The 27,979-nt window shown below is 38.4% G+C and overlaps 1 protein-coding gene across 2 annotated transcripts in view; it reads left to right on the top strand.

The window, feature by feature from the left end:
• 5PtaseI (inositol polyphosphate-5-phosphatase A) overlaps positions 1-27,979 on the top strand; it is a 400,034-nt gene that overhangs the window by 227,619 nt on the left and 144,436 nt on the right. For both annotated transcript variants that reach the window (XM_090385500.1, XM_090385499.1), the window contains exon 10: positions 10,096-10,191. In XM_090385500.1, the coding sequence (XP_090241626.1) occupies positions 10,096-10,191 (96 nt within the window). The remainder of the gene's footprint in view (positions 1-10,095; positions 10,192-27,979) is intronic.

Genomic DNA, 27,979 nt, shown 5'->3' with positions numbered 1-27,979 from the left:
TTTCTTAGTTACCCTTATAGTTTTGAGTACTCCTTCAGGGAATTTATGAACCAGTCAAAAATCACAATGTAAAGCTAACACCATACAGCAGGGGTGGCCAACCCATGGTACCCTTGCCACTTGTAGTCTGTGCACTCTTGTTAATGACCCATTTCGTGATGTGAAAAAAAATAACATAAAAAAATTATACTAGTTTGAAAAATCATAAATTAATCTAAACATATGTAACAGAGCTTTTTGTAGTGGGTGTCATCAGATTTTGACATTGTATCAGCACTGTTTCTTTCTGATTTACTTTTCACTGATTACATTGATATAATTGATTTAAAATATAATTTATTAATGTATAAAAAGTTTATTTCTTTATGTGCTTTATAATTAGCGAGCCTCGACTACTCAAGTTGTCTGTCCAACTGTCTAATAAAGTTTCAAGACTTTAAGATGTCCATATTTTTTTACACTATGTCGTGCTTTATAATTTGAGGTCTGTGGTCTTGTATTGATTCTGAACCAACTCCTATGGAGGTATATAGCATATTTCAACTTGTTCACAAGGTGTTAGTAGGCAGTCTGTAGTTTTATCTAATTTTGATGGACAGGTATTAGTTAAATCCTTCCTACTCACGTGATTCTTCAGAGTTTTTGATTGAACAGGTTTTCTTTTTTTTAGATGCAGTCTTCATATTTGGACATGGTATTCAAGTGCAGTCTTCACAATGTTTAAGAAAGCTTTTTTAAAGGTTTGAGAAAGGTTTTTTTAGATGGGAAGTAGACTCCATAATATAATGGATTTGACTTGGACAAAGTGAGCAACTGCATAGAAGAAAACTCAGAGAAGCAAAATAGAAAAAAAAAAGCCTATTTACCCCCCCCCCCCCCCATTGCCTCCGTAGCCAGGTGGGAAGGAGCAACAGTGCGTAGCACATGCTTCTTGATTAGACCGGGGTTCGAGCCCGTCACCACCAAATACGGAGGATGCAGAAAGGTCAGGGAATGACCACTGCATATCCCGGAGCAATATGGCCTTAGTTGCTAATGCTCCTAAAAACCAAAATAACAACATTTTACCCCCCATGCAGCTGAACCATATACAGTAATCCTTCCCCAACCACTGGTTTCTGAAATGAGATAATGTGGTTTTATGTTTACATTAGTTTTCTTTCAGCCAGCGAGTCATTGATAGCTGGAACAAGTTGCCCTTGCGGGTAGTTGAGGCTGATAGTTTGAATAAATTCAAAGGTCAACTGGATGCTTACATGTGTGAGGGAGGGAATCATATAATTTGTGTTTTCTTATCTGCTTGATTGTTTTTTTTTTCCAGTGCAGCAAAAGCCTGTGGCTTCCTTGCACTATATGGTGATTACTATTACTATATCCCAAAATTTCACAATTCACTTTCTTTTTTAATGTATACATAGTCCAGTCCAGTGTTCATTAACAAAAGAACATGACAGTTATTGCTCCTTCTTCCCATAGATCATAAGGGTAGATCTAGAAGACAATTCTGTATTTAGTTAGAATCTGTGGTCCTGATATGTTTTTTAGTCTCTAAAAATAAGGTTGTGGGAGCCCTGAACCAATAGTAATTATGATTGTGGTAGCACCCTGCTACTTTTTGGGGGGGGGGGTTGATTCTGGATAAACTTTTCCAATGCACTTTATTAAACTGACTTTACTAATGGGTAGCACAGGGAGAAGGGATTTCTTTACCCTGTACACCTCAGTGATGCATTCGTAGTTCCTCATTTATTGTCAACATACATGCAGTGTTACATGTAGATATTGATCATATTATTTAATTAACATTTACATTTTCTCATATGTATTTTGAACTTAGTTGTGGAAAATGATGCAAGAAAGGAAACTTATACAGCATTGGCCAGGAAAAAAAAGAAAAAACCTACTCATCTCATTATACATGTGCTTACAAAATGTATATTCCTTCCTTAAATTTATTCAAACTACCCACTTCCTTAACACTAAATGGAAGTTGCTTCCAACAATCACAGCCAAAGCAAATTTTCACACATCTATCCTGAAATCCTTTATTTAAGTTTAAATTTGTGTCCTCTTATATGTCTTGTCTGAGAAAGAATAAGAATGCCATTAGCATTTAGATTACCCAATCCATTTAAAACCTTAAATATTTCAATTAGGTCTCCTTATAGACACCTAGCTTCAAAGTGCACCAAAGCACTTGGAAATTAGCCATGTGCTTCTTGGTAAGAGTACATTTTGTGCTAATATTATTTTCAAGAAAATAGTATTAGTACTATTTTTGACCTTATGGAAAGCCTCAGACTTTTGCAGCACTTAACTAATCTTGTCACTCTTCTCTGCTCCACTCCAAGTGATTCACATCCTTTCTAACCTGTATGCAGTACTCAAAATATGGCCTAACCATTGCCTTATACAAAAGGGAAAATTGCCTCCTTTTCCTTGCTGTCAAATTTCCTGTATATCATTAACAAATTCCCCATGAGCTGCCCTAGCAGCTTGTCTGCACTGTTCAGAGAACTTTGTCAAACTGCACCAGTGTCCCTAGGTCTTAATTCGCAATCACCTTTTGCCTTTTCTTTGTATCACCTAATTGGTAGATTATTCTGGATTATTGCTACCGATATGCAGTACCTTGCATTTATTGATGTTAAGTTTCTGTTGCCACCTTTCAACCCATCTGCCGAAGTTTTCTAGGTCTTATTGCAGTAGTATACCATGATTCCTGTCATTACAAAACTTTGTATCTTCTGCAAAATTAGACATTACACTTGTTATGCCATCATCGATATCGTTAATAAATATTGAAAACATTAAGAGGCCTAATGCTTATTGTGTGAAAGAGAGCAGGGACAATACATGGTTTGCCATTAACTATGATTTAAAGGAAATTGAAAATTTTTACATCACTTGATAGAGCTTTAAATGTTTATTGAAGTATTAAATACTTCAGATTTGCCAAAGTATTAAATTTACACTTAATACTTTAGCAATGTTTCAAGATTCAGCTGAACCCATCGTCAGGCCCATAGAGGAAGTTATAATATGAAAGAAATCAAATTAGCAATTGTAGAAAAGATTGTGGAAATAAAACTTTACTTGAATTCAAGAGAGAGTTCAAGAAATAGAGAGAGAAGGGCACATGATGCAAAGAAGCAAACTTGTATAGCATTGGCCAGAAAAAAAAAAAAAAAAAAAAGAAAGGAAAAAACCAACTCACCTCACTATACATATATGCCATACATATATGTATATGCTTCCCTCCTCACACACATAAGCATCCAGTTGGCATTTGGATTTATTCAAACTATCAGCCTCAACTACCTGCAAGGGCAACTTGTTTCAGCTATCAATGGCTCGCTGGCTGAAAGAAAACTAATATAAACATAGCACATTTCAACCTGATCACAAGGTGTTAGTAGGCAAGCTGTAGTTTTATCTAATTTTGATGGACAGGTATTAGTTACATCTTTCCTGCTCACGTGATTCTTCAGAGTTGCTGATTGAACAGGTTTTCCTCACTATACATACACTGGTGTTCAAAGAAAGTGCATCACATAGGAATTCCATATTTCTAACCATTTTTCGTGATGGTATATTACATTAATGACTAGCATCACAAATAGAAATATAAACAAAAGATATTTATTAATAGTTAAGGCAAAGCTAAGTAATGTTTGACAGGTGCTCTCAAAATATTCCAGAATGAGCATTGCAACCTTTATACAACAGTTTTGGTAAACAATGATTATGGCTGAAATGTTATCAGAAGCCATCAATTTGCTTCAGTTTATCATTTTAAATGGAAAACAAAATGAAAAGTTCACCAGGTGCAAACTAATATTTAGCTGAACTGTCTCTGGCCCTGATGACAGCAGCACACCATCAAGGCATTGACAAGATCAATTTCTGAAGATAATCAACTGATAGTTCATGGTTCCAAACATGAATTATGGCTTCCTGAAGTTCACAAAGGATCTTTGGTTTCTTTCTGGCAACTGCAGATTCCACACGATGCCAACAGTTCTCTATAGGATTCAGGTCAGGGCTGTTTCCTAGCCAGCTAACAGTTGTAATGGACCATTCTTCCAACCATTTTTTCACCTGTAACAAATGTAAACACATTACTCTCGAAACTCTAATACAGAAATGAAACTAAAGTAACTACACAAGTGCCTACTTACACTTTTCGCCCAACGACAAGGAGTAGAGCCATCCTGAAAGATGCAATTACTTGGCAGGTTGAAATGGTCTCTATACTTACGTTATTCGGATGACAATTACAATTTTAAGGGGTGATGCACTTTCTTTGAACGCCAGTGTATATGTACATATATGCCAACAAAATGTGTAATCCTTCCTTAAATTTATTCAAATTACCCACTTCCACAACACCAAATGGGAAGTAGACTGGGATAACAAATCCCTGTACCATACTTTCAAGCTGTATCTCTCCAGAATTCAGATGTCTCTCCATAATCTTACTTATTTGATAATTCTTTAGAATTTACTTCCATTTCCCCCCTCCTCAGGTTTAAATTACCTTAATTTTCTGAATGTTTTTTGTGCACCTCATTTCTATAGTTAATTTATCTTAACTTAATCATCAGAATGCCAATATTATATTAAAATCCATTAATGTAACTTCATAATGCAATCCTGTTGTAACCCTACAATTGCTAATTTGATTTCTTTCATAACCCCTTCTTCTTTAGGTCTAATGACAGAGTTCAGTTGAACCGCAAAATGTCACCAAAGTATTAAGTGTAAATTGATGTGATTCACTTCAATAAACATTTAAAACTGTCATGGGGTGTAACAGTGTTTTTAAATCATAATTAAGAGCTTCAGCACTGAATCCTGAAGGACACTGCTAATGATCTTCTGCCATTCATCATCTCTCTATATATAGCAGTAACTTGCTCCTAATGCCTCATGGCAATGTGTACAGCAGCCTTTTAGGAACAGTCAAAATATTTACTAAAATCTAACTATATGATGTTAATATTATTTTTTGCTTTCAGTACCTTCCTTCTCTTACTGCACCGTAATAGTTAATCAGATTGGTCAGACAAGATCTCCCATAACAGATCCATGGTGTGATGCTGTATAACTGCATTCCTGTCAAGATGATCCTAAAATACTTCTTTAACAACCGATTCCATTATTTTCACTAGAACAGAATTCAAGCTTTACAGAACTGTAATTACATAATCATAGGTCTTTAGTTCCCCTTTGAATAGGAGAGATATTTGCACATCTCCAATGTAGTCTTTCTCTGAATTGAAGAATGCTCTCATAATTATGGCCAAAGGTTTGCTTACCTCTTTTGCTGCTTGCTTGTAATATAATTTGATAGATTCTTTCATTCTCTGGTGCCTTATTTACTTTTAGCTTTAAATTTATCTTTTGCTTTCTCTGAGTTATCACAAAATCATTTAGCTTTCAGTTATAACTTGGTATACATCTGGTATTCCTATCCCTAAAATTTTTTGCACTTGGATGCAGATGCAAACTAATTATTCATTTCACTAGCAATCTGAACAGGATCATCAATATTTATCCATTCATAGTGCACTATGTGGTTCATCCCTTTCCTTTTAACGTTAACAGAAGAAAAGATATCTTTGTTTTTTTTCTTTGCATACTTTGCCAGAGACTTCTCATAATCTGCTGTTTGTTATTTGGTTTTTAGGAACATTAGCAACTAAGGCCATATTGGGGATATGTGGTGGCCATTCCCTGACCTTTCCGCATCCTCTGTATTTGGTGGTCACGGGCTCGAACCTCGGTCTAATCAAGAAGCGTGTGCTACACACTGCTGCTTCTGCCCACCTGGCTACGGAGGCACCCTCATAATTTGCCTTAGCTTTCCTAATCCCCTTAGTGACTTGATTGCAGACTAGTTTTACCTTTTTTACTCTAGGTTTCTGTGCCTCCCCTTATAATTTATAATCATCCCATGTGTGTGTGTTTTTTTTTTTTTTTTTTTTTTTTTTGGCTGCAGCTAAGTGGATGCATCTGATATTCACTTAGGCCTAAACCTTGAGTACTATCTTTGACATTGGTAGCTTATGTGAAACACCTCCCATTTAGCATTTGCTTTTGACAATGTCAGTTCGTTACACAGAAAAGAATTTTTGAAATCTCTTTAAAACCATTGTAATCAACTTTGCAAAATACTTTCTCTTTACCTTTGGCAGTAGTTATATCTTTAAATAAATCCTCATCAATACACTTCATCACTGCTGTTAATCAGATCAAGAGTATCACTTTCTCTCTTTGCCTCTCATACATGCTGGTGCAGGAAACAGTCTTCTGGTTTATCCAGCAAAGCTCTGCTAGTATGTGAGTTACCAACCCACAGGTTCCATTTATTATCTGGAAAGTTAAAATTCCCATTATAGGACATTCTGATTTTCTGGCCCACCCTATTTGTTTGTATAGCATTAGCATTAGTAGAGGCATTTGATGCAAGAAAGCAAGCTTATGCAGCATCAGCCAAAAAAATAAATAAATGAAATAAATAAATAAATAAAAAATAACCACTTCCACTTCACCCCTCTGTTCGTTCGAAATACCTGTCCAGCTGAGCCTTAAACTTATTTAGGCTATCAACTTCCACGACAAGGGATGGAAGTCTATTCCACCAACCAACCAACCACCCGCTGGCTAAAGGCAAATTTCCTCACGTCTATCCTACATTTGTCTTTTCTCAGACACAGTATAGTTATTCGTTATACTCATCACAGTCATTTGGGTTATAACTCTTACTCTCATTTTTGTTTGTCACACCCAACTGACTCAACTTTACACTGGCCACCCATACCAACTGGGTGTATTGTCTAAGATTCTGTTTTTCACTAAGAGCAGAATGCTTTGATGAACTTGAGTGTGAAGGAGAATATTTACAGAGGGTGTTAAAGTGTGGAAGGTGAATGCAGATGGTGACTGTTGAGAGAATCAAGCACTGTGCAATCATTGAGTACCTTCATTTAAAGGGAACATTACTGGAGAAATTCATAAAGACATGGAACAGACATTAGGGGAATCTTCATATGCCATCAAAAACTGGACTACAGGATTTAAGTGTGAACTAGACAGTGTTGAAGATGCACCTCACAGTGGAGGCCTGTTACCACATCAACACCTGCAAATGTGGATGCCATTCATGACAAGATCACCGAATGACATTGAAGTACATACAATGTCTCCTATGAGCGAGCTCACAGTATTGTGGTGAACGTTTTAAGAATGAAGAAGGTTTCTTCAAGGTGGATCCCCTAAAGCACTGGGTGCAGATCACAAGTGAGGAAAGAGTGAGATGTTGTCATGAGATTGTGCCACATTTTGAAGATAATAAAGCACAGTTTTGTGGGTGAAATTTCATTATGGACCAAACGTGGGTGCACCACTTTGACCCTGAAATAACACAACAATTGAAACAGTGGAACCATCCCTCTTTCCCCTCCCCCATAAAGTTTTAAGTGCTGGGAAAGTCGTGGAATTTGTCTTCTGGGATGCAGTGGGAGTGATCATGATAGATTTCCTTGAACGAGGTGCCACTCTCAATGCCAAGTATTATTCTAACCTACTGAGGTATTTTTACCAGGAATTGAAGCTCAAAAGCTACAGGAAATTGGACAAAGGAGCCATCTTGCATCAAGACAATGCACCAGTGCACACACTGTTTCTCAGGCAACACTACATGACTGTGGGTTCAATCTGTTATAGCATCCACCCTACTCACTGGATTTGACTCAATCAGTCTGTTTTCTATTTCCAAATCTCAAAAAAGAATTAAAAGAACAGAAATTCAACAGGACAATGCTATGATGGATGCAGTGAACAACTGGTTTGAGTCAAACCCTCCTGAATTTTATTTGAGTGGGTTATGAAAGCTAGTGGATCATGCCAGAAAGTGTGTTGACTTTGGGAGGCTATGTTGAAAAATAAATGGGTTTCACCAGCATTCCTTTTATGAGAGGCTAGAAACTTTTCAACCTCCCTTCATGTATTTGTAAAATGTATTAAGTTTTGGGAAGTTTAGTTCCTTTTGCAGATAAGCATTGATATAGATGTAGTAAAAGTTGGAGGAGCGGGGGTGATTCATTGTATGAATTGTAGAACCTTTTAGCTGTGACACAACAGCAAAAATATACCAGTTCCTCAATATAATGTGGCCTTAGCAGTATTTCTCCTTCTTTCCCCAACATGTAGCAGTTGAACATGCCCCAGACCATTACCGACCATCCACCTGCATGAACAGTTCCTTGTTGACATGACTGGTGCATAGCTTTGTGTGGTTTCTCGTCAGATTTGCACCCTCCCGTCCGCTCAAAATAACTGGAAACAGAGCTCATCGGACCAGGAGACCTGTCTCCAATTATCCAAGATCCAGTGCCAATGCTCTTTCGCCCAGTTGAGGCATAGAGTCCTGTGTCGTGGTTTTAGCAATGGGACTCTGGTGGGTCTGTAGCTTCCATAACCTATTGTGGCTAATGATCGCCTGATGGTCTTGGTGGAGACTTTTCTGGCACCTCCCTCACATAAATCGGTGGTGATTTGTGCCACTGTCACACTCCAGTTGGCTGAAACAATGCAAGACAGACATCTATGGCCATGTTCATCTACCACCTTTCTCCACCCATAGCACTGTCCACAATGAGATGTTATTCCAGAAATGACTTATTCCCAATACACTCTTGATATTATCGAATGGGGATAATGCAATTTCTGTACCATCTCCATGATAGAGTGACCACTACGTTGGTCACCCACTATCATCTCTCTTTTAAAGTCAGTTAACTCACGATGTTTATCCATACTGACATTGAATTACTGTCTACATGAATGCAATGATGCAGTGTACCTATATACTTGCCAAGCAGTGGGTTCATCCACTGGTGGGAAGAGTGACAGCATCTCATTGTCCAGGAACCCCATGAATTTTGCCCTTTCAGTGTACTCGGATTCCCACCATATAGGCAACAGAATTATACACTAACTGATTCAGGTGCCTCTTAGGACATTACCATTTGGTTAAATTTGGTGGACTATTTAGCAGTTGACTTGGAAACCATTTTAAAGTTGTATCCTTGAAAGTAAAGAATACAGGATCTCACCATTAAATCTGCTACAGTATCAAAAGATGTGACCCATGCAACATGACAGAAGTGATGGGGAGTTGCAGCTTTGCTCATATCAAACATGGTTTTCACCACTTTGTCTTTTAAGAAAAGTGTTGGTATTGCCCCATGTAACAAGTTATCTGCTACTTTGTCACCTGCTTATGTTACTTCACATCTGGGTGGTCATTTCCAGCATGCTAGTTATGTACTTTACATGGGTTTATATCGCACTAATAGTTTGTGTATAGTGCTAAAAGTATTAGTACTATACATAAAATACATAGCAATGAGCAATTTCGGTTTACTCATTGGTTTGTACAGAATAAGGCTATGCCCTTCTTGTACAATAATATTTCCTATGAGAATAAATTAGGATTTCCTTCCATGGTCACCACCAAATACAGAGGATGCAGAAAGGTCACGGAATGACCACCACATATCCCGGAGCAATATGACCTTAGTTGCTAATGCTCCTAAAAACCAAATAACAAACAAACCTTCCATGGTAAAAAACAAAACAGCTACTCAAGTGTTTCGATTACTGCTCTCTTTACATGGAAATATCTCTATCCTATTTTATCATTCAAAATAATTGTGCCCCATCCTTAGCAAACATTGATTGGATATTCTGGTAGTGAAAATACTAGAAAGAGTATACATCATACACTCTGATATGGTAGTAACTTTATATACTAGTCATTTTGAAGAGAAAAAACATCAATTATAGAATATTTGGAACAGTATAGCCATTTCCTGATATTAACAGAGAGCTAAAAAGTTGTTCTCTTCACTTAATTTTAGTTTTTATTTCTGTGTGATGTATTTCAGCACTACTAAAATGGTGTTTAAATACATCACTAACTAATCAGATATGTAATATACTAATGTGTGTGTGTGTGTGTGTGTGTGTGTGTGTGTGTGTGTGTGTACACATTTGTTTATATATATATTTCACAATTTTCCACAGAAAGTTACAGACCAAGCTACACCTATTCACATCAAGAGTGCCAAAAATGGAGAAATAGTCAAAGTTTTATACCGTGATCCACTCAATGAGAATAAGGTAAATATATAATTTTTATATTATGTATTTCTGACATACCTTTTGTCTATATTATACTAATTGTTTTGCTTTAATTTTTACAAATTTCACATTTTACTTTGTAATTTTTTATAATCATGGTGCCAATATAGTAAGCGTTCAAAATGACCAGAGGACTGGCAGGTTTTGGCTCCATCCAAATCACTTATATCATGTGTACTATTCAATGATCCAAATTTTTTACTGTTGGCCCCATGGTGTGTGTGTGTGTTCAACCCTTGTTGTACAGGAATTTAACTTCTTTCAGTTATTCTTCATTATTTTAATTTCATTAAAATAAGAGGTTTTTTTTTATGTGTACCAAGAGATTATTGGTTCTCTTTGGCTGAAGTGCAGCCAATATTGATCTATGTTTCTTTTACGTTACAGTGTTCATAATAAAATCAAATCCCATTATACTGTAAGTGAGAGAGAGAGACAGACATTCTCAGTTCAAAATTAAATCTAGTTTTCCTTGTCCTCCTATAATGTGGAGTGTATGCATTTTGAATCACTTAATATAAATTTTTATTATGTGAATACAGTTTTACATATCTTCTGTCAAGAGTATAAATCATGCCTTTTGAGGTTATGACAAATGTTAGGATGAGACCCAGCATTCCTTATATTTTAAGGATAGAGCTTAAAATGGTTTTGCAGGGTAGTCACTAGGATAGCCTATCAGAATGAACTATCACTCAGTTGGACCACTGACAATTCTTTAGGAAGCAACTGGATGAGCTAGTGAATAATCTTGCTGCCAGCTGTAACCAGAAGGAGACAGAGTTGTTGGGGGAGGGAAGCTTTTCTATGTTAAAGAGCTGGGCATATTTAACTGCATATACAGGTTACCCCCTTACTTTACCTCAAACTTTGTTACATCTAGATATTCCATTCTTTGTTACATCTATATATATTGAATTCTATCTTTGTTACATCTATATATATTGAATTCTATCTTTGTTACATCTATATATATTGAATTCCATCTTTGTTACATCTATATATATTGAATTCCATCTTTGTTACATCTATATATATTGAATTCCATCTTTGTTACATCTATATATATTGATTGGTTCAGTAGTCAAACCAGTGGAACAAACATCTGAGAAAAGAAGTAAGCCTTCAGAAATTTCCTAATTTATTTCAAAAACATACAGGCACTTCTCAACTTACGATAAATTACTCAACTTCGATAAATTCAACTTTACGCAAGTTTTTTCCAGTCGGTGCAAACTTAAACTTAAAAAAATTGTGGAAACTTATTTTGCATCCTGTAGGAATAAATGGAGGTATTGCAAAAACATCGCAATGTAAACCCAATAACACAGTTTTTTTGGTTTTTTTTTGTAATTTGTTCCAAGACCTCAGAAGTAGAAATTTTTGCTATATAACCAAGTTATTTATCTCTCTAAAAGCTCATTTTTATAATGGAGTGCTACCCTTTCATCGTTATCATATGTTCTGTTATAAGAATCAATTTTGAATGGCTTTGTTGATATTTTTCTAAAGAACATTTCTGGAGGTCACGACCATAAAACAATACAAACAATTTGCACTTTCTGGTTTATTGGGTTTTCTGTTAGTGCAATCTATTATAAACAGGTAGTAAACTCTATCTTCTTCCAGTTGCAATAATCGTGATAACTGGAATTGTGTGGGTTTTTACGTTATTATGGTGAAATGTGTTCCCCTTCACTGAAATCTTCAATCATATAAGAAACATAAATAAATTTTCAGACTCTTCATTCCTATTTACTTGTTACAATGATGAAAGGAAAGCGACCAATGGAGCAAATGGTGGCAGGGCTAGGAAACAAAACAAAATTGATTTAGAAATAAAGATGAAAATGATTAAGTACGAAGCAGGGCAAAGTTTGTCATCTATTGCACGGGAATTATGTCTCGCTGCTTCAATGGTGAATACTATTTTAAAGGAGAGTATGCGTGTAAAAGAACATGTTAAAGGATCAATGCATTTAAGATCAACCGTGATTACAAAACAGCATTCAGGTGCTATATCGAAGATGGAAAAGCTATTAATAATATGGATGGAAAATCAGATTCAGAAGCGAGTGCCTCTGAGTCTAATAGCCATTCAACAAAAGCAACAAGTATTTATGAAGATATTAAGGATAAATACGGTGAACCCCAAGCTAAGTTTGTGGCAAGCAATGGATGATTTAATAGGTTCAAACTTCGCACTGGTTTCTACAACAGTAAAGTATGCAGTGAAGTAGCCAGTGCCGATTCTGCAGCAGTAGAAAAATTTTGAAAAAACCCCTTCTAAATTTCTGCAGCCACATACTTATCAGCTGGCAACGTTGATTCTGGCAACGATGCTCGAAAGGTACAACTTGCTAACATTATGCCTGTCTCCTTCCTTTTTTTGTAATTACACGCTTTTGTAATTTTTCCTATGTAAGAATTTAAAAAAATTTAATAAATAATTCTGTTTACATGTTCGTCAAACATTTCTTTTTTGCTTCAGTCAAATTCAGCGGCATAGTTGCAAGTTGGTCCTTGAGGTTGTCACAGACATTCTCTCAGATATGCCAGTCAAGCTGTACTTACTACCTGGGAGTCTAAAACGCTGATAGAACTGATATTCGGGTAACACTCAAGTCAAGTGGACCCAATTTCGGCGAAGTCCAGATAGTCTGTGACAGCCAAATCCTCTACATGCACCTTCACGATGGTGGAACTGTTAGAAATCCTGGGTATAACCTCCATGCACAAGCACACTGTGGGTGACTACCCAGGTATGAACCAATGTAAGCAGGCGTAGAGGTGTGGCACCCATACCACACAGAGGAACGCCGCCCCTCTATGTTACCAGGCAGTACTAGGTGGTAGATGACTCTCATCAACCGGTGAAATACCACCACTTTGCTTATTGGAGGCTTGAAGTGGTGGAACCCATGTTTAGTCTCTAGAGCTAAGTTCCGGTCAACCCTTCCCTATCTCTTCCATCATGCAGTATGATTGATGACTTTTGAGGTTATGATGAACGTCGTGGCGAGATCCAATATTCCTTACATTTCGAGGGTACAGCTCTAAAACGGTGTTCTCAGGCCGGCCGCTAGTTAGTACACTGGACCGAACCTATTGGTAACCCTCTAGGAGGCTTTGCTTCCGGATCAGCTAGTATATAATCTTGCTACCTCTACTCTGCCAGATAGTGACTGGAGGGAGTCTGAGTAGTGTGTATGCAGGGAGCATTGTCGAGGCCACGTTATGTCAAGGATCTGGGTATATTCTTACCACATGTACGACATATGCTCAAGCTAATGGAAGCGCTGTGGCTCAGAGCAGAACTGAGGGGGGCAGTTGTCCTCTGACTCACAGCCTTATAAAATGCACTGTTTGCTTGATGTTTGCAGAGCAATCGGGTACGGGACATGATACTGCCAAGGGGGATGTCTTTGTGTGTGCGCGATGCAAGGAGTGTATCGATATCAGGCAACAACTTGGCGTTCTTGTGGGCCTATATGAGAGCTTGAAGGACAGGGTGGATGCCCTCGAAGAAACTAAATTGAGGGGCCCATCAAGCTCTCAGCTGCCCACATCAACGCCAGAGCTTGCACTTGGGCATCGCGTGACACAGAGACAACCCCCAAGGCAGAATGCGCTGGTCCCGAAGGAACTAGTAGTTGTTGGTGACTCTATTGTCAGGGAAACGGGGAACATGCTTTGTAAAAAAGATAGGTGGAACAGGACCAGGGTATGTCTGCCAGGGGCAAAGGTTGATGACGTTGTAGAGCGAATATCATGTTTTAAGGGCACAAAAGGTGATATAGTTGTACACGTTGGCACTAATAATATTAAGAGTAGGAGACCGGCAGAATTACTTAACAAGTACAGGTCACTGTTGAACAAAAGCCGAGAATTAGGGTTGAATTTGAAAGTGTCTGCAATTCTGCCCAGACACGATAGGAGGGAGTATATGATGAGAGCCTTGTCGATCAATTCGGCCCTGGAAAGATTGTGCAAGGCTCAAGGGGTAGAATTTTTTTCAGCCTGGACTGTACTTGTTAACAGGAGAGATTGCTTCTACAGGGATGGGATACACTTAAATAGAAAGGGTGCAAGAATATTTGCTGATGCTATCGAGGCAGTGTTAGGTGGGTCGGAAAACTGCTAGCTTGGGGGGAGACAAAGACCAATAGATTGACAGTAGCCACTGGCAGAGGTGAAAGAGATTCTTGCACTGCTTCTATTAGAATGAGCAGAAGCCTGAAAAACAAGATGCATGGTATTTCAGAGACTGCTGGGAGCCATTGCGGTACAAGTAAACACGTGGGTTGTGTTAGGGTAGCTAAGAATAGAAACAGGTGCAGGTATACTTGCGTGTACACCAATGCTAGGAGTTTAGTAAATAAATTTGATGAATTTGAGGTATTGCTCAAAACATCAAAGGCAGATATTGTTGGGATATCAGAGACGTGGTGTCACACAGATATAAGGGATGCAGAACTGCAATTTGGGGAGTACAACGTCTACAGAAAGGATAGACAGGATAGGAAGGGGGGAGGGGTTATGCTATTAGTTAAGAAACACATAAAAACCAAGGAAGTGAAGCCAGTCGACATCGCTGGACAGTGCAGTGTTGAGTCAGTTTGGTGTAACATAAGCATTGGGAGATCAAAATTGAGAGTAGGAGTGTGCTATAGGCCTAATGACTCTGATGAGTATAATAAGGAACTGTACAGGGAAATAGAGTGGGCCAGTAAATCAGAGAGTCTTATAATGGGAGATTTTAATTTCCCAGATATTGACTGGAATTTGGGGGCTGGTTACTCACACACTAGCAGGGCTTTTGTGGATTTATTGGATGATTGTTTTCTACATCAGCATATTCGGGAGGCAACTAGAGGGAGTAATACTCTTGATTTGATTATCAGCAGTGATTCTTCATGCATTACGAATCTGCAGATAAATGAACCACTAGGTGGCAGTGATCACAGTGTGCTGAAGTGGGATTTACTGAAAGAGGTAACTACCATTAGGGGTAAAGGGAAGGGTTATTGCTTCCGTAAAGGCGACTACGATGGACTGAGACAGTATTTAAATTCTATACAGTGGGACCAACTGATGATGTTACCAACAGCAAATTCAAAATGGGAAGCATTCAAAGAACTTATCTTGGAAGCTACTAGGTTTTACATACCAACTAAGAAATATTGTTCAAGGTTTAGGCCAAAATGGATGTCAGATGAACTAATGAGGCATATGGCAGAGAAGAAAAATGCATGGGATACTTACAAATTAACACATGACACAGAAGCCTATGATAGATACAAGTTGATATGCAACCAGGTTACAAAGGAGGTTAGGCAGGCGAAGGCAGATTATGAGAAATCCTTGGCAAGGGATGCAAAGAAAAACAGCAAAGAGTTCTTTACTTATGTAAACTCTAGAAGGAAGGGGATGAATCAGATTGGTCCACTTGATATTGATGGGTCAGCTGTTGATGATCCTGCTCAGGTAGCTAACAAACTAAATGAATATTTTGCATCGACATTCACACATGAGGAGTTATTCAGCAAGGGGAATGCCAGAGGTGTATTCAACTCTAGCAGTAAGCTACAGAATCTTGAAATAACTGGGAGTAAAGTGGAGGAGAAACTGTTGAAGATAAACACAAGAAAGGCACCCGGGGTGGATGGGATCTATCCAGTTATATTAAAGGAGGCAGCAAAGAGGTAAGCAAACCCTTAGCCATAATTATGAGAGCTTCCTTGGACTCAGGGGAGGTACCCATAGACTGGAAATGTGCAAATGTGACCCCAATTCACAAAGGAGGATCAAAGGCTGACACAAGTAATTATAGACCTGTGAGCTTAACTTCTGTTCCAGGAAAATTAATGGAGGCACTGGTTAAAGAAGCACTGCAGGATCATTTAGACAAGACTTCAGTTATAGCTCAGACACAGCATGGTTTTGTTAAGGGGAAGTCTTGCCTGACCAACTTGATTGGATACTATGATGCAGTCACAAAAGAACTGGATGCAGGGAATAACTTTTATATTATATACTTGGATCTTAGAAAGGCTTTTGATACTGTTGCACATGGAAGACTGCTACACAAATTGGAGCAGTGTGACATTGGAGGCAAATTGCTGCTATGGATAAAGGGGTGGTTGAGGGGGAGAAGACAGAGAGTGGTAATCAATGGACACTGCTCATCGTGGACTAATGTTATTAGTGGAGTCCCTCAGGGCTCAGTGTTGGGTCCATTATTGTTTTCTGTATTTATAAATGATATTGATGATGGTATATCAAGCTTAATGTCCAAGTTTGCAGATGATACAAAGGTTGGCAGGGTTGTCAAGGACACTACTGACACTATGCTGCTGCAACAGGATCTGAAAAGGTTGAGCAGATGGGCTGAGAGGTGGCAAATGAAGTTTAACATTGACAAATGTAAAGTACTACACATGGGAAAAAGCAACCCCAGAGCAACGTATCAACTCTGTGGTACTACACTGACAGTGGTAGAGAATGAAAGGGACTTGGGGGTGATTGTGCAGGCAGATATGAAGTTCTCTGAGCAGTGCAGACGGGCTGCAAGAGTAGCTCATGGAGTATTGTCAATGATATACAGGAATTTTTCCAGCAGGGATAAGGAGGTGATTATTCCATTGTATAAGGCAATGGTCAGGCCACACCTAGAGTACTGTATACAGGTCTGGAGGCCTCATTTTAAGAAGGATGTAGAACTGCTGGAACGAGTACAGAGAAGGGCAACAAGATTAGTGAATGGAACAAAGGGGTGCTCTTATGAAGAAAGGCTTAAGTTTTGTAAATTACAGTGTCTGGAGACTAGGCACTAGCAAGGTGATCTGATAGAGGTGTATAAAGCCTTGAATGGTTTAAGCATGCTCAATGCTGATGGGATTCTTCCTCTATCTCAGAAAAATCATCTGAGAGGGCATAAATTCAAATTGAGGAAAGACAGATGTAGGATAGACGTGCGGAAATGTGCCTTTAGCCAGCGGGTGGTTGGTTGGTGGAACAGACTGCCATCCCTTGTGGTGGAGGTTGATAGCCTAAATAAGTTTAAGGCTCAGCTGGACAGGTATTTTGAACGAACAGAGGGGTGAAGTGGAAGTGGGTTTTTTTTTTTTTTTTTTTGGCTGATGCTGCATAAGCTTGCTTTCTTGCATCAAATGCCTCTACTAATGCTAATGCTAATATCCAAAAATTTCGTTACTTCATACAGCATGCCCCACCCATTTTTTCTTACTATTGAATACACCATGAATTGTCAAACTAATAGAGCAAGCTTATCTGCGAAAAGATCTAAACCTCCCAATCACTTCCTAATTCATTTCACAAATATATGTGGTCTCAATTCTAATCTCAACGATGTCCATTTCCACTTGCAGTCTGCCAAACCCTATGTACTTTTTCTGACAGAATCTCAGTTATCGGTTGATTTAACTACTGCTCATCTCAGATCCCAAATTATTCGCTGTATGATTCCTTTTGCCTCAAAGGTGGTACTTGTGCATATGTCCGTTCTGATATTCCCTGTCAGAGACTTGGCAATTTGGAATCTCCTCTCTTGATCTCCTCTGGCTTAAAATCTCTCTACCTTATTGTGTCAAATTCATCTGTTGTCTCTACCGTTCTCCCAACTCCACTAATTGCTTGGAGCTCTTTGACTTCCTCTCTTTGCAACTTGACTTTCTCCAGTCCAACTTTCCTAACAGTGAGGTAATTTTCCTTGGTGATTTTAATGTTCACAACTCCAGCTGGCTTCCGTTTTCTAGTCACACCGACCCAGCAGGTCGAGATGCTAAGGCTTTTGCAATTACTAATGACCTAGCACAGATTGTTCATTTACCTACAAGAATACTGGACAATCCTAATCATTCAGCCAATACACTTGATCTTTTTCTAACAAACAACCCTTCTAAGTACACAGTCGAAGTGAGAGGTCCTTTAGGCACTTCAGATCACAACTTGCTGATTGTCTCTTCTCCAATGGAACCTTTATCTCATGGCTATTCCCAACCTCGTGTTGTTTGGCATTACAAGAATGCAAAATGGGATGACCTGCAAGACTTCTTTTCTTCTTTTCCTTGGTCGGATTACTGTTTCAAAAGTTCTGATGTCAACGTTTGCTCAGATCGTGTCAGTGAAATTATTCTTGCAGGAGTGGAATCCTTTATCCCACACTCCACTTTAAAATCTCATCCTTTATCTAAACCTTGGTTTTCCAATAAATGTGCTAAGGCTGTTCAAGAGAAGAATGTTGCATATCGTAATTGGCTTGTTTCTAATTCATCAGTTTCATTTTCTGCCTACACCAAAGCTCCCAACAATTGTAAAGCAGTTATTAATCAGTCCAAACTAGAGTTTGAACATGCTAAGAGTAGAAAACTTGCTTCTTGCCCTAATGGTAGCCGAGCATTCTTGTCTCTTGCCAAAGCTTTTGGCCACAACTTTTGCCCATTTCTCTGCTCCCACCTCTGTCCAAACCAGATGGTTCTGTTGTCACTTCAGCCAAGGATAAAGCTGACCTGCTGGCATCCCATTTTTCTTCCAGCTCATGTATTAATGATCTTGGTAAAACACCCCCCACCATTCCCAACACGCTCCATTCAATGCCTCCTGTGGTCTTCCGTCAAAAGGATATCAGAAGGAGTTTGATGAACTTGATGCTAAGAAAGCCCCAGGTCCTCATGGTATTTCTCCACTTGTTCTCAAAACCTGTGCTCCTGAACTTTCTCCTATTCTTTGCCGCCTTTTTTCACTTTATTATTCCAAAGGTGTTTTTCCTTCTGCTTGGAAATTTGCCCTTATCCAGCCAGTTCCTAAAAAGAGTGACAAATCCCTCCCATCCAATTATCGTCCCATTGCAATTACTTCTACTCTTTCTAAAGTAATGGAGAAATCAATTAACCACCAACTCCTAAACTACTTGAAATCTTCCATCTGATCAACGATTGCCGGTATGGATTCCGTCAGTGTCAATCCACTGGTGATATTCTGGCTTATGTTACCCATTTATGGACTAATTCAATGGAAAGGTTCGGTGAAACACAAGTAGTTGCTCTTGACATCTCAAAGGCTTTTGATTGTGTTTGGCATAAAGGTCTTCTAAACAAGCTTCCATCTTATGGTTTACCAAATGTTTTTAGTAATTGGTTATCCAGTTTTCTGTCTGATCGCTCACTCAGGGTGATGGTAGATGGCTCTCTGTCTTCTAACTTCTCCACTAATGCCGGTGTCCCCCAAGGTTCAGTTCTTTCCCCCACTCTTTTCCTCTTGTATATTAATGACCTTCTTCCATTGACTGGAAATCCTATCCATAGTTTTGCCGATGATAGCACATTGCATTCCACTTTCCATTTTGAGAAACCTTGTCCTGCTCAATCAGTTTCAATTTTTTAAAAAATTGCTACCAATTCCTTAAACCTGATCTTCAGGTTTAAGGAATACCAATTACCTGATCTTCAGGTAATTCTCCAGTGGGGCAAAGACAACTTAGTTGATTTCAACCCTTCTAAAACTCAGTCTTATCTTATATCTCGCAAAAAGGATTCTTCTGCTGCTATGCTTATCTTTAGTGACACTCCGATTTCTAGACAAAATGATATATCTCTTTTGGGGATTACCCTGACTTCTAATCTCTCTCTTGGCACAAGCACATTACAAATACAGTCAGTCCTCGTATAACACATGTTTACATTAATTACACAAATTCGATCAAACACGATTTATAAATAGGGGAACGATATCTTATATAACACGAACCGAATTCACTTATGCACGATTCACCTTTGTGTTTACAAGAAATGGTAGTCGAACGCAGAATCACCCCAACGGATTATAACTTTATATCAGTGATGGGGAAACACATTTCATCATAATAACATAAAAACCAACACAATTCCAGCTATCGATATAATCGGAAATGCAATTAGATCGAGTTTACTACCAGTTTATAACAGATTCCACTAGCAGAAACGCAACTGGAAAATGTTTTTATTATTTTATGGTAGTGACCCCTAGAAATGTGCTTTAGTAAAATGTGAGGTGTTAATAGTGTATCTCTCCCTTTACGGTGTTGTTTATTCAGTTGCTACACACACGCAGCTTTGTTTATGTGTATCAAGCATGCCTCCTCGTTTTGTAATTGTGCTTTATTCCCTAAAAATGAGTAAAATACTTAAAAGGTGTGAAAAGAAAGCGTCCTGGTGAAGACACTGCAGATTCAGAGAGAGAGAAAAAAAAAAAAGCAATATCGATAAACAGAGGCGGACTGGGTCAAAAATTCTTACCCGGGGAAATTTATAGTGGCCTCATACTACGGTTTATGGCCAAAATCACACCGGTCTCAGGCCCACTGAGGTTTCCCCGGTAAGGCTTATGGCCAGTCTGCCTCTGTCGATAGAGAAAAAATATGAAATTGGGAAACGCTTTGAGCGAAATGAAAGACCATGTGATATTGTACGTGCTACAGACCTAAATGAGGCAACGCCGAGAATTACAAAGAAGGCAGAGAAAATAAAAACAACTTTCATAGCAGGAACAACTCAAAGTGTAATTAAAATCCATTAGATTAAGACACAAAGAATTGGAAGAGATGCAGTGGCTGTCAACTGTTTGGATAGAAAATCAAACAAAAAACAAGTTTGCTTACGATAGAAGCAAAAGCATTAGCAATATTTTATTATGTAATAGTCGTAATAAAATACTCACGTATTTTATTACGACTATTACGTAATAAAATATGTAATAAAATAATCGTAATAAAATACGTAAGTATTTTATTACGATTATTTATTGTGTTTGGTAATGTTTTGGTCACAAATGTGTATTCAAACTTGGGTGGTCGGCACTGAACCCTATTTTTCCCGTAGGGCCTGTTGTTTATATTGCACGATTTTTCATTGCACGAGGGTTTATAGGAACACAACTATCGTGCTATACGAGTACTGACTGTATTGCTTCCTCTGCATCTAAAAAACTTGGTTTTCTCTTTTGCTCTCGGCGTTACTTTTCTTCCAAACAGCTGCTCACTCTGTATAAATCGCAAATCCGCCCAGCCATGGAATATTGTTCCCACATCTGGGGTGGTACCCCCAAAACCTCTCTCAGGCTTCTTGATTCCATTCAGAAGAGGGCAGTTAGGTTAATTAACGATTCATCTCTAAAAGAGTCTGTCTCTCCACTCGCTTTCTCATAGACTTACTGTTTCAGCTGCATGCCTCTTCTACAGATACTTCCATGGGCACTGTTCTTCTGAATTGGCTTCTATAATTCCCGCTCTCTCTTTCAAAACAGTCCGAACATGTGCCGCCACCAGCAAACATTCATTTACTGTCCAACTTCAAACCCACAGAACCAACTTTTCATCTTCCTCATTTATTCATTCAACTGCCGTTTTCTGGAACAACCTTCCTTCTTACGTATTTCCTGAAAATTACAGGACAATAACAATCTACAGAAGTTCTAGTCCAATGTCAACAAATATCTTCTTTCGTCTTCTCAACCTCCAACCCAAGCATGGTACTAAGTACTATAGTTTCTAATACATCTCATGTTTGGGGTTCACATAAAAAAAAAAAAAAAAAAAAAATGCTGCATAAGCATTTAGGGAAATTCCGACTTACATAAAATTCAACTTATGCAGAGTTCAGCAGAACGCAACCCTTACATAAGTCAGGGAGTGCCTGTTTGTAGTCTTAGCACCAATTTCAATGATGTCAACATTCTGCCTACAATCATCTTGGTACTTCCTACTCTTTGTGACAAAATTTGAACAGTTAGTTACCACAAATACCATTCATTTGCCCTAATTACTTGCTCTCTGTGATTCTTTTTTCTTCAGTGAATATCAGAGTGGGTATGACCATTCAGATATTCCTTGCAAGAGACTTCCTAATCTGGAATATACTCTTTATAGACACATTTGAAATGTATGAAGTGCTTATGAACTTCAGCATGTTGAGAAAACTAATATTCTAAGGTTCATATAGCAAAAACTAAATGGTAGGTGATAAGGAATGGAATCATTTGCAAGTAAGAAATTGCACAGCTGTTCACTGCCCTCTTTTCTATAGATTCTAGGAATTAAATAGGTTTTAGGGGAACTGCCCCATATGTGAGAACCGTATTTCTTTATGGGCCAGATTTGTGATTTATGTGTAATCAGAACTGTTTAGAAGAAAAGTTAAGCTGAGAAATCCAAGTATTTTTCAATACATAGGAATGTATGTGCAGAGGAATGATTTTTTTATGCAAATAGAGATTTATTTGTATAAATCTCTTGCTTGTTAAGCATAAGTCTGTGCTTGTTAACAGGAGAGACTGCGTCTACAGGGATGGGATACACTTAAATTGAAAGGGTACAAGAATATTTGCTGATGCTATCGAGGCAGTGTTCGGAAAACTGCTAGCTTGGGGGGGGGGGAGATTCACAGTAAAAGGCTAAAAGTAGCCACAGGCAGAGGTGAACTTCAGCTTCAAAAGGTGATTCTTGCACTACTTCTATTATAATAAGAAGCGGCCTGGAGCGAGGGGGTGCTCTGGTTTCAGGGACTGATGGCAGTCATCGTGAAACAGATGGGTATATGGGATGTGTTAGGGTAACTAAGAATAAGAATAGATGCATGTATACTTGCATGTATACCAATGCTAGAAGTATAGTAAATCAATTTGATGAATTTGAACTGTTGGTCAAGACATCAAAGGCGGATATTGTTGACATATCAGAGACGTGGTGTCACACAGATATTAGGAATGCAGAATTTGAATTTCTGGAGTACCGTGTGTACAGAAAAAGGATAGACAGGATAGGAAGGGAGGAGGTGTTATGCTGTTAATTAAGAAAAACATGAAATCAAAAGAAGTGCATCCAGTTGATATAGATGAACAGTGCACTGTTGAGTCAGTTTGGTGTGACCTAAGCACTGCAAAAGCAAAAATAAGAGTAGGAGTGTGTTATAGGCCTAATGACTCGAATGAGTACAGTGAACAATTGTACAGAGAAATAGAGTGGGCTAGTAAATCAGAATGTCTTATAATGGGGGATTTTAACTTCCCAGATATTGACTGACACTAGCGGTTTGGTCACTTGCACACTAGTAAGACTTTTATGGATTTATTGAATGATTGTTTTCTACAGCAGCATGCTCAAGAGGTAACCAGAGAGGGTAATACTCTTGATCTGGTTATCAGCAGTGATCATTCGTGTATTAAGAATTTGCAGATAAAGGAACCACTAGGTGGCAGTGATCACAGTCTACTGATGTGGGATCTACTTAAGGATATAATTACTATCAGCGATAAAGGAAAGGGTTTTTGCTTCCGTAAAGGTGACCACAGTGGTCTCAGACAGTTTTTAAATTCTGTACAGTGGAATCAACTGATGACGTTACCAACAGCAAATTCTAAGTGGGAAGTATTCAAGGAATTAATCGTGGAAGCTACTAAAAGTTTCATACCTACTAAGAAATATTGTTCAAGGTTTAGGCCTAAATGGTTGTCAATCGAACTAATGTGACTTGTGGCAGTGAATAAAAATGCATGGCATGCATATAAATTGACAGCTGACACAGAAGCCTATGGCAGATATAAGCTTGTCTGTAATCAAGTCACAAAGGAGATTAGGCAAGAGAAATAAGATTACGAGAAATCTTTGGAAAAGGATGCTAAGAAAAACAGCAAGGACTTCTTTACTTATGTAAACTCTAAAAGGAAGGGGATGAATCTGATTGGTCCACTTAATATCGATGGTACGACTGTTGATGATCCTGCTCAGATAGCAAATAAACTGATCGATTATTTTGCATCTACATTCACTCATGACGAGTAATTAAGGTTTGAAAATGGCAGAAGGTTATCAAATTTTAGCGGGGTGTTTAATGATTTTGTAATAACTGAGAGCAAAGTGGAGGAGAAATTGTTGAAGTTAAACATAAGAAAGGCACCTGGGGTGGATGGAATATTTTTTTTTTTTTTTTTTTTTTTTTTTGGTAGTTGTTGCCGCATTGGCTTCTGTGGCCATAATGCAGCTCCCAAGGTTTTTGCAGTACTTTGATCCAAGCCCGAGGCGGGATTCAAACCCGCGAACTTTGGGTTGCCAGGTAGGCACTTTACCCACCTGGCTAGCCCGGCCGGCGGATGGGATCTATCCAGTTATATTAAAGGAGGTGGCAAAATAAGTATGCAAACCCTTAGCCATAATTATGAGAGCATCCTTGGACTGGAGATGTGCAAATGTATCTCCAATTCACAAAGAGGGATCGAAGGGTGACACAAGTAATTACAGACCAGTTAGTTTAACTTCTGTTTCGGGTAAAATAATGGAGCCACTGCTTAAAGATGCATTGCAGGATCATCTAGACAACACTGCAGCAATAATTCAGACACAGCATGGGTTTGTTAAGGGAAAGTCTTGTCTGACAAATTGATTGGATATTATGATGTGGTTACAAAGGAACTGGAAGCAAAAAATAATTTTGATATCATATACTTGGATTTCAGGAAAGCTTTTGACACTGTTGTGCATGGAAGACTACTGTACAGATTGAAGCAGAATGGTATTAAGGGTAAGTTGCTACAATGGATAAAAGGATGGTTGAGTGGGAGAAGACAGAGGGTGGTAATCAATGGGTGCTGCTGTTTGAGGACTAATGTTATTAGTGGAGTCCCACAGGATTCGGTGTTGGGTCCACTGTTGTTTTGTTTATTTATCAATGATATTGATGAAGGTATATCAGGCTTAGTGTCAAAGTTTGCAGATGATACAAAGGTTGGCAAGGTTGTTAATGACAGTAATGACAGTGTGCTACTGCAACAGTAGCTAGGAAATTTGGGCAGATGGCCTGAGAAGTGGCAACTGAAGTTTAAAATTGACAAATGCAAAGTACTGCATATGGGTAGAAGTAACCCTAGAGAAATGTACGAACTGTGTATTACTACACTTAAGGTGGTAGAAAATGAAAAAGGTCTGGGAGTAATTGTGCAGTCAGATATGAAGTTTTCTGAACAATGCAGACAGGTTGCCAGGGCAGATCATGGGGTTTTGTCAATGATATACAGGAATTTTGCTAGCAGGAAAAAGGTGATTGTCCCTATGTATAAGGCAATGGTCAGGCCATGCCTTGAGTACTGCGTACAGGTCTGGAGGCCTCATTTTAGGAAGGATGTAGATTTGCTTCAGCGTGTACAGAGAAGGGCAACAAGATTGGTGAGGGGAATGAAGGGATCCTCTTACGAAGAGAGGCTCAGCTGCTGCAAATTGCAATGGCTGGAGACTAGGCACCTGCGAGGTGATCTGATTGAGGTGTATAAGACCTTGAATGGGTTGAGCATGTTGAATTCTGATGGGATTCTTCCACTTGTTCAGATTACGAACCTAAGGGGGCATAAATTCAAATTGAGGAAATACAGATGTAGAATAGATGTGTGGTAATTTGCCTTTAGCCAGTGAGTGGTTAATTGCTGGAACAAACTTCCATCTCTCATTGTGGAAGTTGATAGGTTAAATAAATTTAAGGAGGAATTGGATCAACATTTAGAGGGAATTGTTGTGTAAAAATTTTTTATTTTATTATTATTTTTATTTATTTATTTTTTTTTCTGTGGCTGATGCTGCATAAGCTCATAAACTTGCTTTATTTCATCACATACTACTACTACACTATTGCCGAAAAGTTTGGAATCACATTTCACTTTTCTTAATTTTCAGTTTTTTTTTTTTTTAAATAGGACCAAATTGTTTTCCAATTTTTATTAAAATATTTTCTGTTATGTATAAAAATCAAAAAACTGAAATAATATTTTAAAAATTTCTGGAATATTTGAGAATATTTCAGAAAGATATAGAAGATTGCTGAATGTGGTAGAAAATTCTAGAAAGTTCGAGTATTTTTTTCAATTTTATAGAAGATTGTAGATGATTCTAGAGTGTTTTGCAGTAATATAAATTGAGGAGTAAGGGCTGTAACTTAGAAAATTGAACATCCATTATTCAGAAAGTGTTTGCATTAGCAAGGGCAGATGATGCAAGAAAGCAAGCTTATATAGCATCAGCCCTTCTTTCAGCCATCCCCTCACTCCAAATGTTTGTCAAGTTTTGCCCTGAATCTATTTAAGCTATCAACTTCTACAACAACAACAACAGATGGAAGTTTGTTCCAGCAATCAACCACCCACTGGCTAAAGGCAAACTTCCGCACATCTATCCTACAACTGTCTTTCCTCAATTTGAATTTATGCCCTCTCAGAGGCGATTATTCTGAGCAAGAGGAAGAATCCCATCAGCATTGAGCATGCTTAAACTATTCAAGGCTTTATACACCTCAATCTGAACACCTCACACGTGCTTAGTCTCTAGACACTGTAATTTGTAAAACTTAAGCCTTTCTTCGTAAGAGCAGCCCTTTGTTCTGTTCACTAATCTTGTTGCCCTCCGTACTCGTTCCAACAGCTCTACATCCTTCTTAAATTGAGACCTCCAGACCTGTATACAGTATTCAAGGTGTGGCCTGACCATTGCCTTATACAAGGAGATAATCACCCCTTGTGATTATCATTGACAAGACACCATGAGTTACTCTTGCAGACCATCTGCACTAATCAGAAAACTTCATATCTGCCTGCACAATTACCCCAGGTCCTTTTCATTCCCTACCACTATCAGTGGTAGGGAATGAAAAGTACCACAGAGTTCATACGTTACTCTGGGATTACTGCTTCCCATAGGTAGTACTTTACATTTGTCAATGTTAAATTTCATTTGCCACCTCTCATCCCATCTGCTCAATTTTTCTAGATCCTATTTCAGCAGTTTACTGTCATTAATGTCATTAACAGTCCTGCCAACCTTCGTATCGTCTGCAAACTTGGACATTAAGCTTGATATACCATCATCAATATCATTTATAAATACAGAAAACAACAATGGACCCAACACTGAACCCTGAGGGAGTCCACAAAGAGCAGTGTCCATTGATTACCACTCTCTGTCTTCTCCCACTCTACCATCCCTTTATCCAATGCAGCAATTTGCCTCCAATGCCACACTGCTCCAATTTGTGAAGCAGTCTTCCATGTGCAACAGTATCAAAGGCCTTTCTAAGATCCAAATATTATATGATATCAAAGTTATTCCTTGCATCCTGTTCCTTTGTGACTACATAACAGTATCTAATCAAATTAGTCAGACAGACTTCCACTTGCACATCTCCAGTCCTTGGGTACCTCCCCTGAATCCAGGAAAGTTCTCATAATTAGGGCTAAGGGTTTGCTTATTTCCTTTGCCGCCTCCTTTAATATAACTGGATAAATTCCATCCAACCAAAGTGCCTTTTTTATGTTTATCATCAACAATTTCTCCTCCACTTTACTCTCAGTTATTACAAGATTATCTGGCTTACTGCCAGAGTTGAATACACCTCTGGCATTCCCCTCCCTGAATAACTCCTCATGTGTGAATTTAGATGCAGAGTATTCATTTAGTTTGTTATCTACCTGAGCAGGATCATCAGCAGTTGAACCATCAATATCAAGTGGACCAGTCTGATTCATTCCCTTCCGTCTAGCATTTACATAAGTATAGAACCCTTTGCTGTTTTTCTTTGCATCCTTTGCCAAAGATTTCTAGTAATCTGCCTTCACCTGCCTAACCTCATTTGTAACTTGTTACAGACTAGCTTATATCTATCATAGGCTTCTGTGTCGCATGTTAATTTATGTATCCCATGCATTTTTCTTCTCTGTCACATGTTTAATTAGTTCATCT

This window comes from Mastigoproctus giganteus, chromosome 11 (assembly GCF_048544385.1).
Source record: "Mastigoproctus giganteus isolate SK-2022 chromosome 11, ASM4854438v1, whole genome shotgun sequence".
Lineage (NCBI taxonomy): Eukaryota > Metazoa > Arthropoda > Arachnida > Uropygi > Thelyphonidae > Mastigoproctus > Mastigoproctus giganteus.
Note: the sequence above shows the minus strand (reverse complement) of the source record. Positions and strands in the feature narration are given on the sequence as shown.